Below are 12,991 nucleotides of genomic sequence, written 5' to 3'. Positions count from 1 at the left end.
TTCATTCTTTTCTCTTCCTTCTGCCTATGGGTGACTTTACATTCCCTCTTCTGTCTTTCATTCCTTCATTCTTTCCTCTCTCTTCTGCCTGTGGGTGACTCTACATTGAGTGACAAGCCAAATGGTTTCCTGTACACCAGGAAACCATTTACTACACTGGGTGGTAACCATATAACCAAATTTTGGTGCCTGGTGATTTAGTGGGTAATTATTGTGCTCCAGTCGGATTGAACCAGTGAAAGTTTATGTCCAAGGGATGATTGGGGTTTATTGCTCATCCAATACCACTCAGGGATGAGTGAGGCTGGTCACTCTCATCTTAAATGTCAGGACCAACTGCCTAGCCCCAGGCTTCTACGCTCCTCATGGGACAGCGTAGGATTGGATGATGGATGGATGGATGGATGGATGAGGAAGAAAGTTAGGACTATGTTTGCGTACAGAGTGCAAGGTTGACCTATGTATGAGGGAGTGCTTCCATGCCAACCATGCCTCTTAATGCATCTAAGCATCAGAAAAGATCGTAAATATGTGTAAGTAAAGTGGTTTAGCTCGAGATGTATGTATGTCAAGTTCAAGTTTGAGAAGGTGAAAGTGGCTGTGATTGTAGCATATGCACTTTGTGATGACAGGAGTGAGAGAGGGGAGGACAGGATTTGAGATGAGCTGGATGATGCAGTGGGAGCGATAACCAGGAGCTATAAAGTGATCGTAATGGGTGATATGAATGGAAGAGTAGGCACTGGTCTTGAGGATGACATAATGGGTTGTAATGGAGTGCCAGGAGAAAATGATAATGGGAAGCGACTGAAGGATACGTATCAGGAGAGGAGGTTGTGCATTTGTAACTCATATTTCAAACACAAAGATGCACATAAATATACATGGTAAAGAGGGAACGGGGATCATATTGAATGGAGCCTGATTGATTATGTGCTCCTAGAGAGATCGATGCTGGAATTGGTTGCCGATATGAGGACCATGAGAGGACAATGTGGGGGTCTGTCAGATCATATGATTGTGGTATATAAGATCAAGCTGAGAGGAGTGAGGTGGACCAGGAGAGAGAGGAGCAGTCAGGGAGAATGACTGAAAGTCAAGAAGCTGAGGATCAAAGAAATGGCGGATGAATACAGGACCAAAGTAGGGGAGGAGTTAGAATCAGTGAAAAGGAATGCAGTGAATCTGGACAGCTTGTAGAATGCACATAGGGATTGTTTAGTTAGGAATGCTAAAGCTGCATGTGGTGTGGAAAGAGTAACAACAAAGAAGAAAGGTACAGCATGGTGGGATGAAGAGGTTAAGAGAGCAGTAGAGGAGAAGAGGAAGAAGTGGGTAGAATGGTTACAGGACAGGGGTTCAGTTCAAATAACTGAATATATTGAGAGCAAGAAACACTTAAAGAGACAAGTGAAGAGGAAAAAGGAGGAGGTAAATGATGATCTAGGAAGAAAAATGTACTCAAATTACTCTGCAAATAGGAAGTTCTACTAGAAAGAGATGTGGAAATATAGAAGTGACAGCAGAAAGAAAAGTGAAAATGTGAAGGATGTAAGTGGTAGATTATTAACCCATGGGAATGAAGTAAGAACCAGCTGGAAATAATATTTTGAAAGCCTGATGAATGGGAATAGAGAGAGTAGAGCCACTGCAAACATGATTGGTTTTGGGGGTGTGCAGAGAAGGAATACAGTAATAGGAAATGTGACACTCGCACAGGTGAAGAGTGCTGTGAAATGGCTGAAAAATGGGAAAGCAGCTGGGGTTGATAAGGTAAATGCAGAGATGATTAAGTGTAGTGAAAAGAGTGCAATGAAGTGCTTGTTGATGATATGTAAAAAGGCATGGATGAGTGAAACTGTACCAGCAGAGTGGAAAAAGACTGTGATTTTACCTCTGTACAGAAATAAAGGTGAGCGAAGCGAGTGCAAGAATTATCATTGCATAAGATTATTGAGTGTGGTTGGGGAGGTATATGGAAGAATTATTATAGAGAAAGTAAGAGAGATATCAGAAGTCCTAGTGAGTGATGAACAGGGTAGCTTTAGGAGTGGCAGAGGATGTGTGGATCAAATATTTGCAGAGACAGATAGTGGAGATGACTTGTGGGAAGGACTATAAGGTGTTTATGGCATTCATGGATCTGCGAAAAGCATATGACAAATTAGAGAAGGATTGTGGAAGGTTTTGAGCATGTGCGATGTAGATGGTAAGCTGCTAGGTGCCGCCAAGAGTTTTATGATGTAAGGGTAAATGAGCATCTAAATGAATGGTTCACGATCAGTGTGGGCATGCAGCAAGGTTGTGTGATGTCTCCATGGTTGTTCAGTGTATATATATGGATGAAGTGATGAGGGAAGTAAAAACACGAGTAATAGAGAGGGGGATGGCGTTGGCAATGAATGGTGATGGATGTATTATCTCAAATTTGTTGTATGCTGATGATGCAGTACTACTAGCAAATACCAAACAAGAACTTGGTAGACTGGTGCAGATTTTTCCTATGTCTGTGAACATCGTGTCTTGAGAGTAAATGTAGAAAAGAGTAAAGTGAGGGTTATTGAGAGAGAATATGACTCCCGGTGTGATCTTACAGTGAATGGAGAGAGACTGAAATTGGTGAGAGAGTTCAAATACCTGGGTACAGTGATAGAAAAGAGAGGAAAATGTGCAAAAGAAGTGGAAAATGGAGTGACACAAGGAAGGAAAATAGCTGGTGCAATGAAGGCCTCGATAAGAAACAGAGGCTTGAGTGTTGCAGCTGCATGAGGCATACATGAAGGAGTGTTAGTGCCAGCTTTAACATATGGATGTGTGACTGTGGTGTGGCATGAAAATGAAAAGTCAAAGCGAGAGCAGTGCAGATGGGACTGCTGAAAAATGTATGTGGAGTACAGAGAGTAATTAGGATGTGAAATAATGTGATTCGTGAAAGATGTGGAGTGAGGAAGTCTGTGGACACCAGAATTGAAGAGAGTGTACTGAGATGGTATGGTCATGTGGAGAGAATGGATAACAGTTGAGTGGTGAAAAAGGTATATCTGAGCGAATTTGAAGGAGGGAGGAGGCGAGGTAGGCCAAGGAGAATGTGGAGGGATATGGTGGATGAGTGTGTGAGGAAGAGAAGTTTGAAAGTCGATGAAGCTAGGGGACTGACAAGAGATCGAGCTGACTAGAAGAATATTGCGAGGAGAAGCACTTGATTAGGGATTTGGCACCCCCTTTTAACTTGACAGCGTCCTGATTGATTCTGTCCAAGGGTACGTTTATGTGCAGTATGTGGTGAATGTTTTTGGCGTGTCAGTTAGAGCCAGGGTTCCGGGGGCTTGAATGGTGAGTGAATGGAAGGGTGGCCCATTGGATTGGGCAAATTTGGGCTGTCTGGACATTGCTGCTCCTCACCCTGCCCTAGGGTGGGAAGGAGGTTCGGATGATGATGAAAAATAAATACGGATAGTCCTTGACATATGATGGGGTTAAGCTCTGATGGAGCCATCGTAAATCAGTTTGATCATAAGTCAAAAATGCTTATACAGTATATTATTGTCAGAAGTCAGGTACAGTATATAGTACACATTATGAGGTCACACATATGTCCAAACACTTAATATTAATCATCATTCATTTATCATCCAATCCTGTGTTGCCCCATGAGGAGCGTAAGAGCCTGGGCCAAGGCAGGTTGAAAGTGACCAGCTTCACTCATCCCTGGGTGGCATTACGTTAGCAGTAAATCCCAACCACCCCCTGGCTATAAACTTTCCCAAGCTCAGCCCAACTGTCTATCTCTATCTCTATTCCCAGATGCCATGATCCTGTAAAGGGGGGCCATTTGACTTTGAGTTATTGGTTTTATGGGGAGAGGCACAAACCTTCCACCAACCCACTTGTTGATGCGTAGGGAGCACGTATGGGTTGGTTATATGGTTACCACCCAGCGTTGTAAGTGGTCTCTTGGCTTACAGGAAACCATTTGGCTTGTAACTCAATGTAAAGCCACCTGTAAAGGAAAGAAGAGCAATTAGAAGTGACAGGAAGGATGGGAGATATAGGAAGAGAGGAGGGCAAGCACAGAAAAAGAATGATAAAGGCTATATATATATACCATATATATATATCTATCTATTGCCAGACGCCTCAATCCGGTTTGGGGTGGCCACAAACAAATCGCCTCCAAGTCGCCCTGTCCCCCGCCATTTCACTGCCCTGCTCCCAACTCACACCCCCCTCTCTCATATACCTCTCCACCCCATCCCTCCATCTCATCCTTGGCCTCCCCCTCCCTCTTCCCCCCTTCACCTTACTCACATACACTCTCTTCGTCAGTCTTTCACCCTCCATCCTCTCCACATGGCCAAACCATCTCAGTGTGTTCCTCATAACGCTTCCTATCACATCCAGATCAACACCACAACGCTCCTTTATATCCTCATTCGTCAGCCTGTCTCTCCATGTGACTCCACATGCTCCTCTTAAATAACTCATTTCCACTGCTCTCACTCTTGACTTGTTTCCTTCCAACAATGTCCAAGCTTCACTTCCATACGTTAGAGTTGGTATCACAATACTGTCATGTAGTAACTTTTTCACTTCCATGCTCACTTCCCTGTTTCTTATCACTGCTTTCAAAGAACCAGCTACCTTTCTTCCCTGCTGTACCCTTTCAAGCACTTCACCCTCCAAACCTCCATCTTTACTAATCACACTACCCAAGCACTTAAATGTACTCACATTTTCCAATTCCTCACCATCCAACCTCACTGTCCATTCACTGACTTCACCTCTCTCAAAGACCATCACTTTACTCTTCCCTACATTCACCTTTAGATTCCATTTCTTACACACTCTCTCAAACTCATCCACCAAGCCTTGCAGCTCCCCTTCGTCTTCACTCAACAACACAGTATCATCTGCAAACAACAGTACAGGGAGTTTCCAAACACTATCTTCTCTCACCAGGGCCACTCCAACATCCACTACCCTACCTTGTACCTCTTTTATTACCCCATCCATGTACAGATTGAACAACCATGGAGACATGACATATCCCTGTTTCAACCCAACTTTCAAAGAGAAAAATTCACTTAGTTCACCATCCACACGCACTGCAGCCTTCGCACCATCGTACATACTCTTCACAGCATTCAACAACTTCCCATCTACTCCATATATTCTTAACACTTTCCACAATCCTTGTCTATCCACCCTGTCATATGCTTTCTCCAAATCCATGAAAGCCGCATACAACTTCTTTCCCTTCTCTAGAAACTTTTCCACTAAAGATCTAAGAATGAATATCTGATCTACACAACCTCTTCCCTTCCTAAAGCCTCCCTGTTCTTCTCCAACTAATTTCTCTGTTCTTTCTCTAACTCTGTCAATAAGTATTCTACCATACACTTTTCCTATTATACTAAGAAGACAAATGCCCCTGTGATTACCACACACTTCTTTTTCCCCTTTTCCTTAGTACAAGGGAATAATTATACCTGACTTCCAATCCTCCGGGACTCTACCTTCCTCCCAGGCCAATCTGCACATCTTCCACATCCATTCTACTACTATCTCTTCCCCCTGCTTCAGCATTTCACCACACACTCCATCAATTCCTGGGGCTTTCCCCGATTTAACTTTCTTCATTGTTTCCACAACTTCTATCCTACTGATTTCTTCCTGTCTTCTCACCTCCCTCCTTCTCCCAGCCATTTCCCAGCCACATATATATATATATATATATATATATATATATATATATATATATACTGTATATATATATATATATATATATATACTGTATATATATATATATATATATATATATATATATATATATATATATATATACTGTATATATATATATATACTGTATATATATATATATATATATATATATATATATACACAGAATATATATATATATATATATATATATATATATATATATATATATATATATATATATATATATATATATATATATATATGTATATATACTGTATATATATATATATATATATATATATATATATATATATATATATATATATATAACCGTGCTCGTCAGAAGTATCGAGTGCCTATGGCTGGGCGCGCAATACTTATGGCCAAAAAAGAATCAACTGTTTTTGGTAGTAAAAATTGAGCCAGAAGTTTGTGGTGCTAGCATGACGTCACGGTACTCTGAGGCCTTCCTACGCACTGGTTGGTTTCCACCTCAGTTGCCTACAGGCTGCCTGAGAAAGAGGAACTCCGCAGCGTCTCCCTCTCTTTTTGCGCCATTTTTTACCGAGTGTCCTGCAGTGGTTTGGCTTTCTCCACTTTGTTATAGCACCTACCCATGAACTATCGAGTGAAATCATATCCCAGATCATTGCTCTAAAGGAGGCAGGCCACCAAACAAAGAAAATTAGTGAATTGGTTGGCGTGGCTTGATCGACAGTGCGTAGGTGGTGCGCGCGTTTTCGAGTGGAAAACAGTGGTGACATTCCCACAATGAAACCGCAGTCTGGTAGGCCTTGGAAAACTTCCCCGAGGTCTCTTAACGTTTTAAAACGTGCAGTGGAGTCTAATCCTCGTGTGAGTGCAAGGAAAATAAAGGAGAGCAACCCAGAAGTGTTTGGTGAGGTTTCTGTGTGCACAGTGTCTCGAAGGGTCCATGAACTTGGTTACACAAGTCACAGGCCTGTGAGAAAGCCTCTTCCCACTCGATACCAGGAACTTTGTAGGCTTGCCTTTGCTAACAAATACCTTAACTGGGGTGAGGAGCAATGGATGTCAGTGTTGTGGTCTGATGAGGCACCGTTTAGTGTTACCTGTAACAGAGGAGCACGTGTGTCCCGGCGCAAAGGTAGTGACCCACTTGACCCACGGTACGTTGAAAGCACAGTTAAACATCCTGATTCACTCATGGTATGGGGTTGTTTTTCTGGTAAAGGTTTGGGGAAGCTTGTTGTGCTTCCCAAGAACTGCAGAGTGAATCAGGATGTTTATCTGGAGCTTCTGTGTGATCATTTACCTGGGTCATTCGAGCTAACAGGTGCACGAGTGTTTCAGCAGGACGGTGCACCTGCTCATAAGGCCAAATCAGTCACCAATTGGCTTCGTGACTGCAAGGTATCATTCATGAATGACTGGCCAGGAAATAGCCCAGACCTCAACCCAATTGAAAACCTCTGGTACCTTGTAAAGAAGAATCTCCATGGGAAGGACGTGAGCTCTCTGCCTAAGCTGGAAGTCGCCATTCATGACTCCTGGGACAAAATACCCCTCCAGCACCTCAGGAACCTCGCCCTTTCACTTCCAAGTAGTCTCAGGTCCGTGAAGAAGCGTAAAGGATACCGTACGAAGCACTAAAGGTAAATAAAATGCATTATTTATATGTTTTTTCAATGTTGAAAGGTTTGTTTCGTAGGAGGGACGCAGGGCGCTCGATACTTCTGACGAGCACTGTATATATATATATATATATATATATATATATCTATATACCTAGGCTGCTTCCCCCAAGGAAAGGGAGGTAGCCGAGACAGGACGACTCACTCTCCATTTACTCATCCATTCAAACACATTCATTCGCATCTGAGCTCCAAAGGCGAGAACGGACAGCTCCTCACCACATCACACCGCACAAGGGTCAACTGCGCAATGCAATCAGTATATATATATATATATATACAGCAAACTCACCCCTAATGCGAAAGTTTCGTTCCAACTGTGGCGCATTTGGCGTGAAACCACGTAAGTTTTAACTACTCCTTATTTTGCTCCCTAGACCCCCTAAATATGGTGTTTTGCTATTATATGCCATTGGTAATCAATATGAAGCACTTTAAGTGGTTAGAAGGTTTATTTAAAGTTATAACTTACAAATACAGTACTGCACAGCAAAACTTCAACACACAAATGCGTAAACACAAGGCAACATTCCGATGCCGATTGGTTTCGGGACAATTCGTCATCAAGTCAATTCGCCATCACAACAATAACAAGACAATTTGCCGTCATTAATGAAGACAGCTGTGGGTGATGTTAAAATATAATTCAAAGGCGAAATAAGTATATTTATAGAATGACAGGGAATCGTTCAGGGTGCCAATTGTCCTGACGGGGAATCGTCGAAGTCTTGATGGGGAATTGTCTGACGGAGAATTGACTTGACGGAGAATTGTCTCAGAGCCCGCTGATCATGGATAATCATATAAATCAGGGTAACTGGTTACAAGGCTTTAATTAATGCTTTAACTTCATTTAAGTGCTTTAACTTATGTACCAGAACAGTAAATATTTAACTTACAAATACAGTACCGTGGAAAATCAGTGCAGCAAATCTTTAACGAACAAATAAAAAAGACAATATTCCGATGCCTATCAGGTAAACTGGTTATAAGGCTTTATTTCTTGCTTTAACGTTATTTAATAGTGCTTTAACTTGTACATAAACTTACCAGAACAGTAATGTAAATATTTAACTTACAAATACAGTACTGTGGAAAAGCAGGACACGATCACGTGATCAAAACAAACCGTGCGTGGTGCTGCACTGATGTTCAAGGATATGGCCTTTCAAAGTCCGCCTGTCCTGCGTAAATTTATAGTTTTCGTAATGGTTCTTTAATCTTACGTTGTCTTATACGTATCCCAGCACTAACCACGTATAATTGCGAGCGCGTTCGGCGAGAACATGTTCGGGGCGAGTTTACTGTATATATATATATATATATATATAAAATATGTTGTGGTAGGTGGGGGGCGCTCACCATCCACTCACTCGATGTAGTGCTGGTCTCGGGTGTCTGCCCTTTCCTCTCCTCCATCCTTCTTTCCTTCCATCTTCTTTCTTTCTTTCCTTCATTCTTTCCTCGTCCTTCTGCCTACAGGTGACTCTACACTGAGTGACAAGCCAAATGGTTTCCTGTACAACAGGAAACCATTTACTATGCTGGGTGGTAACCATATAACCAAATTTTGGCACCTGGTGGTTTAGTGGGTAATTACAGAGTTCCAGTCGGATTGAGCCGGTGAAGGTTTATATCCAATGGATGGTTGGGGTTTATTGCTCACGTAATGCCACTCTGGGATGAGCGAGGCTGGTCACTCTCATCTTCAATGTCAGGACCAACTTGCCTAGCCCTGGGCCCCTATGCTGCTCATGGGGAAATGTAGGATTGGATGATGATGATATATATACAGTACAATCCCAGTTAACCGGGTGGCTTGGGGAATTTACCTTCCCGGTTACAGATTTTTCCCGTATTTCTGATTTTCAAGTCAAATCTATACAAAGGCTATCACAGCAGTAAATACAGTTCAGGTACTCACCAGTCACATTAGGGGTTATACTAAGAGATTCCGCCTGAAAAACTGCCTTGTAAACACACACCATGGTCATAACGGACGTGCGTGCAATGTCTAGCAATTTGCAATACTGCAAATTGCACCAGTCCATTGTTTACCGAATTACTGTATTTTCATTATATGTACTGTACTCATAAAAATTGAAAAATAAAATAAAGAAATAAAAGCTCGAACATTTATTAGTGAACTGATGATGTGTTAAGACTGCACTGTAGAATTATCATGACACCTGTGCCCCCACGTGAGTTTGTTTACGTTTCCGACTGTTCTTCTTCTTCCCCACTTGACCTCCATCACTCCACCCCTCACCCGCCACTCAGCTGTTTTGCAGAAAATAAAATAAATGATGTATGTATGAAATGTAGGCATATTATTTATTTATTTTTCTTCCAACAAAGTAAACTTTCATTCTTATTAACATTTATATTCAGCCATTAGTGTTTTATAATGTTCGCCTTTTTCAAGTCTGTTGCATATGTCCAGCTTCTGTTTCAAGGTAAGCACGATACGCTTACGTTTAGTTTGCACTTTAGGCATTTTGGAGTGTACAAATTACCGTCTGTCAGTGGAACACAATAGCAAGAGAGCTTGTTTACTGTCTGGTGGCAAAACGCAGACTGGTGATTTTTGGAGGGTGTGGAGGATGACTGAATTCAAGTAGGGGAAAGAGGGGGAGAGGAGGGGTGGTTAAGAGGATTTGCTAGGGATTTACATTAGCCAGAAATGCTTTCACCTCGCTTTGTCTGACTTCACCCAGCCTCGTGTGACACGATCAAACGGCAGTTTGGCGGTCCATTCAAATTGGTGCACAGTTATAACTTACTGACATTTTTACCAGCCCTTGAATTTTCCCGTTGTTCTGAGTATTCCGTTTGTCTGGATACCGGATAGCTGGGATTGTACTGTTTATATATTTTGTGGTAGGTGAGAGCGCTCACCATCCACTCACTCGATGTAGTGCTGCTCTTGAGTGTCTGCTCTTTCTTCTCCTCCATCCCTCTTACCTTCCATCCTCTTCTGTCTTCCTTTACTTCATTCTTTCCTTGTCCTTCTGCCAATGGGCAACTTTACACTCCCTCTTCTGTCTTTCTTTCCTTCATTCTTTTCTCTTCCTTCTGCCTGTGGGTGACTTTACACTGAGTGACAAGCCAAATGGTTTCCTGTACAACAGGAAACCATTTACTTTGCTGGGTGGTAACCATATAACCAAATTTTGGCACCTGGTGGTTTAGTGGGTAATTATTGCACTCCAATCGAATTGAGCCGGTGAAGGTTTATATCCAAAGGGTGGTTGGGGTTGATTGCTTGTGTAATGCCGCTCAGGGATGAGTGAGGCTGGTCACTCTCATCTTAAATGTCGGGACCAACTGCCTAGCCCCGGGCTCTTACACTCCTCATGGGACAATGTAGGATTGGATGATAGATAGGTAGATAGATAGATAGATAGATAGATATGTGTGTGTGTATGTATGTATATATATTAGATTGGAGAGTGGATGGTTTGATGAAATATTATTATTTTTTCCTGCAGGATGTGGAACCTAATTCACCAGCTGATATAGCTGGACTCCAAGGCCACAAGGACTACATAATTGGAGCTGACTCTGTCTTACATGAGAGTGAGGACCTTTTCTCACTTATAGAGGCTCATGAGGGACGACCACTCAAGCTTTATGTGTACAATGTTGAAACAGACTCATGTAGGGAGGTGACTGTTACTCCTGACACTCAGTGGGGAGGTTCAGGAAGGTAAGTACAGTATATACATATCTACAGTACAGTATCTGTCCATCTATCTAATGATATATATATATATATATATATATATATATATATATATATATATATATATATACTGTATATACACATACAGTAAGACCTCACTATAACAGACTAATTAGGGCCCAAACCATTCCGAAAAATGCAAAATTCAGATAAAAGCGACATCCGGACTTCTCCCTGCTAATCTGGACTTTTTCCAATATATCAGACATTAGTCCAAATCATGTGAATGGTTGTTAACTTGTTTTGACTACCATTACAGTACTATAATGTATTATAGCTTTACTACATTAATCAAATGGTATAATATACTGTATATAATAATACTGTACTGTACACTGATAAACATGTCTTTTATTTAGCTTACTGTGGCGAACATAGCTGAAGTGGTCAGGCAGTACAGACTGCTTCTGGCTTTATCGGACTTTTTCCGATATATAGGAATTTAGCCTGGTAGCTCCTCAAGTCCGATAAAAGCGAATTTCGGTCTATTGAAGTCCGTTATATCGAGGTTTTATTGTATATTATATATATATATATATATATATATATATATATATATATATATATTATATATATATCAGTCTATCTATCTATCTATCTATCTGTCCAGTCATATACAGTATATATATCATCATCATCATCATCATCATCATCATCGTCGTCGTCATCAGGCATAACTAGTCCACTGCTGAACAAAGGCCTCCCCCAACCTTTTCCGTGAATTCCTTGACAGAGTCAATCTTTGCCAAGTTTTCCCTGCAAATTTCTCTATCTCATCTCTCCATCTCCTGTCTGGCCTCTTTCTGCTACACTTACAATCTCTTGGTGTCAGCCTCTTGCTCCATCGGTTATCTCTTATTCTTGCTATATGGCCTGCCCACCTCCATTTCTGTTCTTTTAAACTTCTATAGTACCTTTGACTTTAGTCTGCTCTCTCACCCAAGTTGATCTTTTCCTGTCTCTTAAAGATATTCCCAACATTGACCTTTCCATTGCTCTCTGAGAACAGATTAATTTATTTTCCATTGATTTTGTTAGTTTCCAGGTCTCACAACCATACGTCATAGCTGGAAATATACATTTGTTATATACTTTTCGTTTCATACAAACTGACAAGCTACTTTTCATAATGTCTCTATGTTTACCAAAAGCTTTCCATCCAATTGTAATTCGTCTTTTTATTTCGCTATCATGATCTTTCGTTAATTTTAGTACTTGTCCTAAGTAGTTGTACTCCTCAGCTTCTTCAAGAATTTCATCCCTTATTCTGATGACGCTCTTTGGTGTTTGTGGATTAAACATTACTGTACTTTAGTTTTACTTTGGTTCATCTTCAGTCCTACTTTCAGACTTTCTCTGTTCAGGTCATTTAACATTTCTTGCAATGCCTCCGCCATTTCTGAGATTAGGACACTGTCATCTGCAAATCTTAAATGGTTTAGCTTTTCTCCATCTATGCTCACTTCTTTGTTTTCCCAGTCTAGCTTTCTGAAAATACTTTCTAGGCATGCTGTAAATTATTTTGGTGAAATTGTATCTCCCTGACGCACGCCCTTCTCAATCTTAGTTTTTTCCGAGTCCTTATTTAATTTAACTATAGCCATTCCCTCTTTATATATGTTTTCAAGCAGTTTTACAATGTTCTCATTCACTCCTTGTTCTCACAATGAATTTATAATTGCTCTGTGCTTCACTGAATCAAAAGCCTTTTCGCAATCAACAAAACCTAAGCACAGTGGTTTATTATATTCTGTAGTTTTTTCAATTAGCTGATTCATTGTGTGTAGATGATCAGTGGTCGAATACCCGCTTCGGAATCCTGCATGTTCACGAGGTTGGTTTTCCTCCAAAA

At 41.1% G+C, this 12,991-nt stretch overlaps 1 protein-coding gene across 1 annotated transcript in view; it reads left to right on the top strand.

Moving 5' to 3' along the window:
* The window catches only part of Grasp65 (Golgi reassembly-stacking protein 2), a 133,650-nt gene that overhangs the window by 83,162 nt on the left and 37,497 nt on the right, over nucleotides 1-12,991 (top strand). The window contains exon 4 of the mRNA XM_080282379.1: nucleotides 10,886-11,103. Within this exon, the coding sequence (XP_080138505.1) occupies nucleotides 10,886-11,103 (218 nt within the window). The remainder of the gene's footprint in view (nucleotides 1-10,885; nucleotides 11,104-12,991) is intronic.

This window comes from Coenobita brevimanus, chromosome 93 (genome assembly GCF_032717465.1).
Source record: "Coenobita brevimanus isolate Jiangsu-jjx chromosome 93, ASM3271746v2, whole genome shotgun sequence".
NCBI lineage: Eukaryota > Metazoa > Arthropoda > Malacostraca > Decapoda > Coenobitidae > Coenobita > Coenobita brevimanus.
Note: the sequence above shows the minus strand (reverse complement) of the source record. Positions and strands in the feature narration are given on the sequence as shown.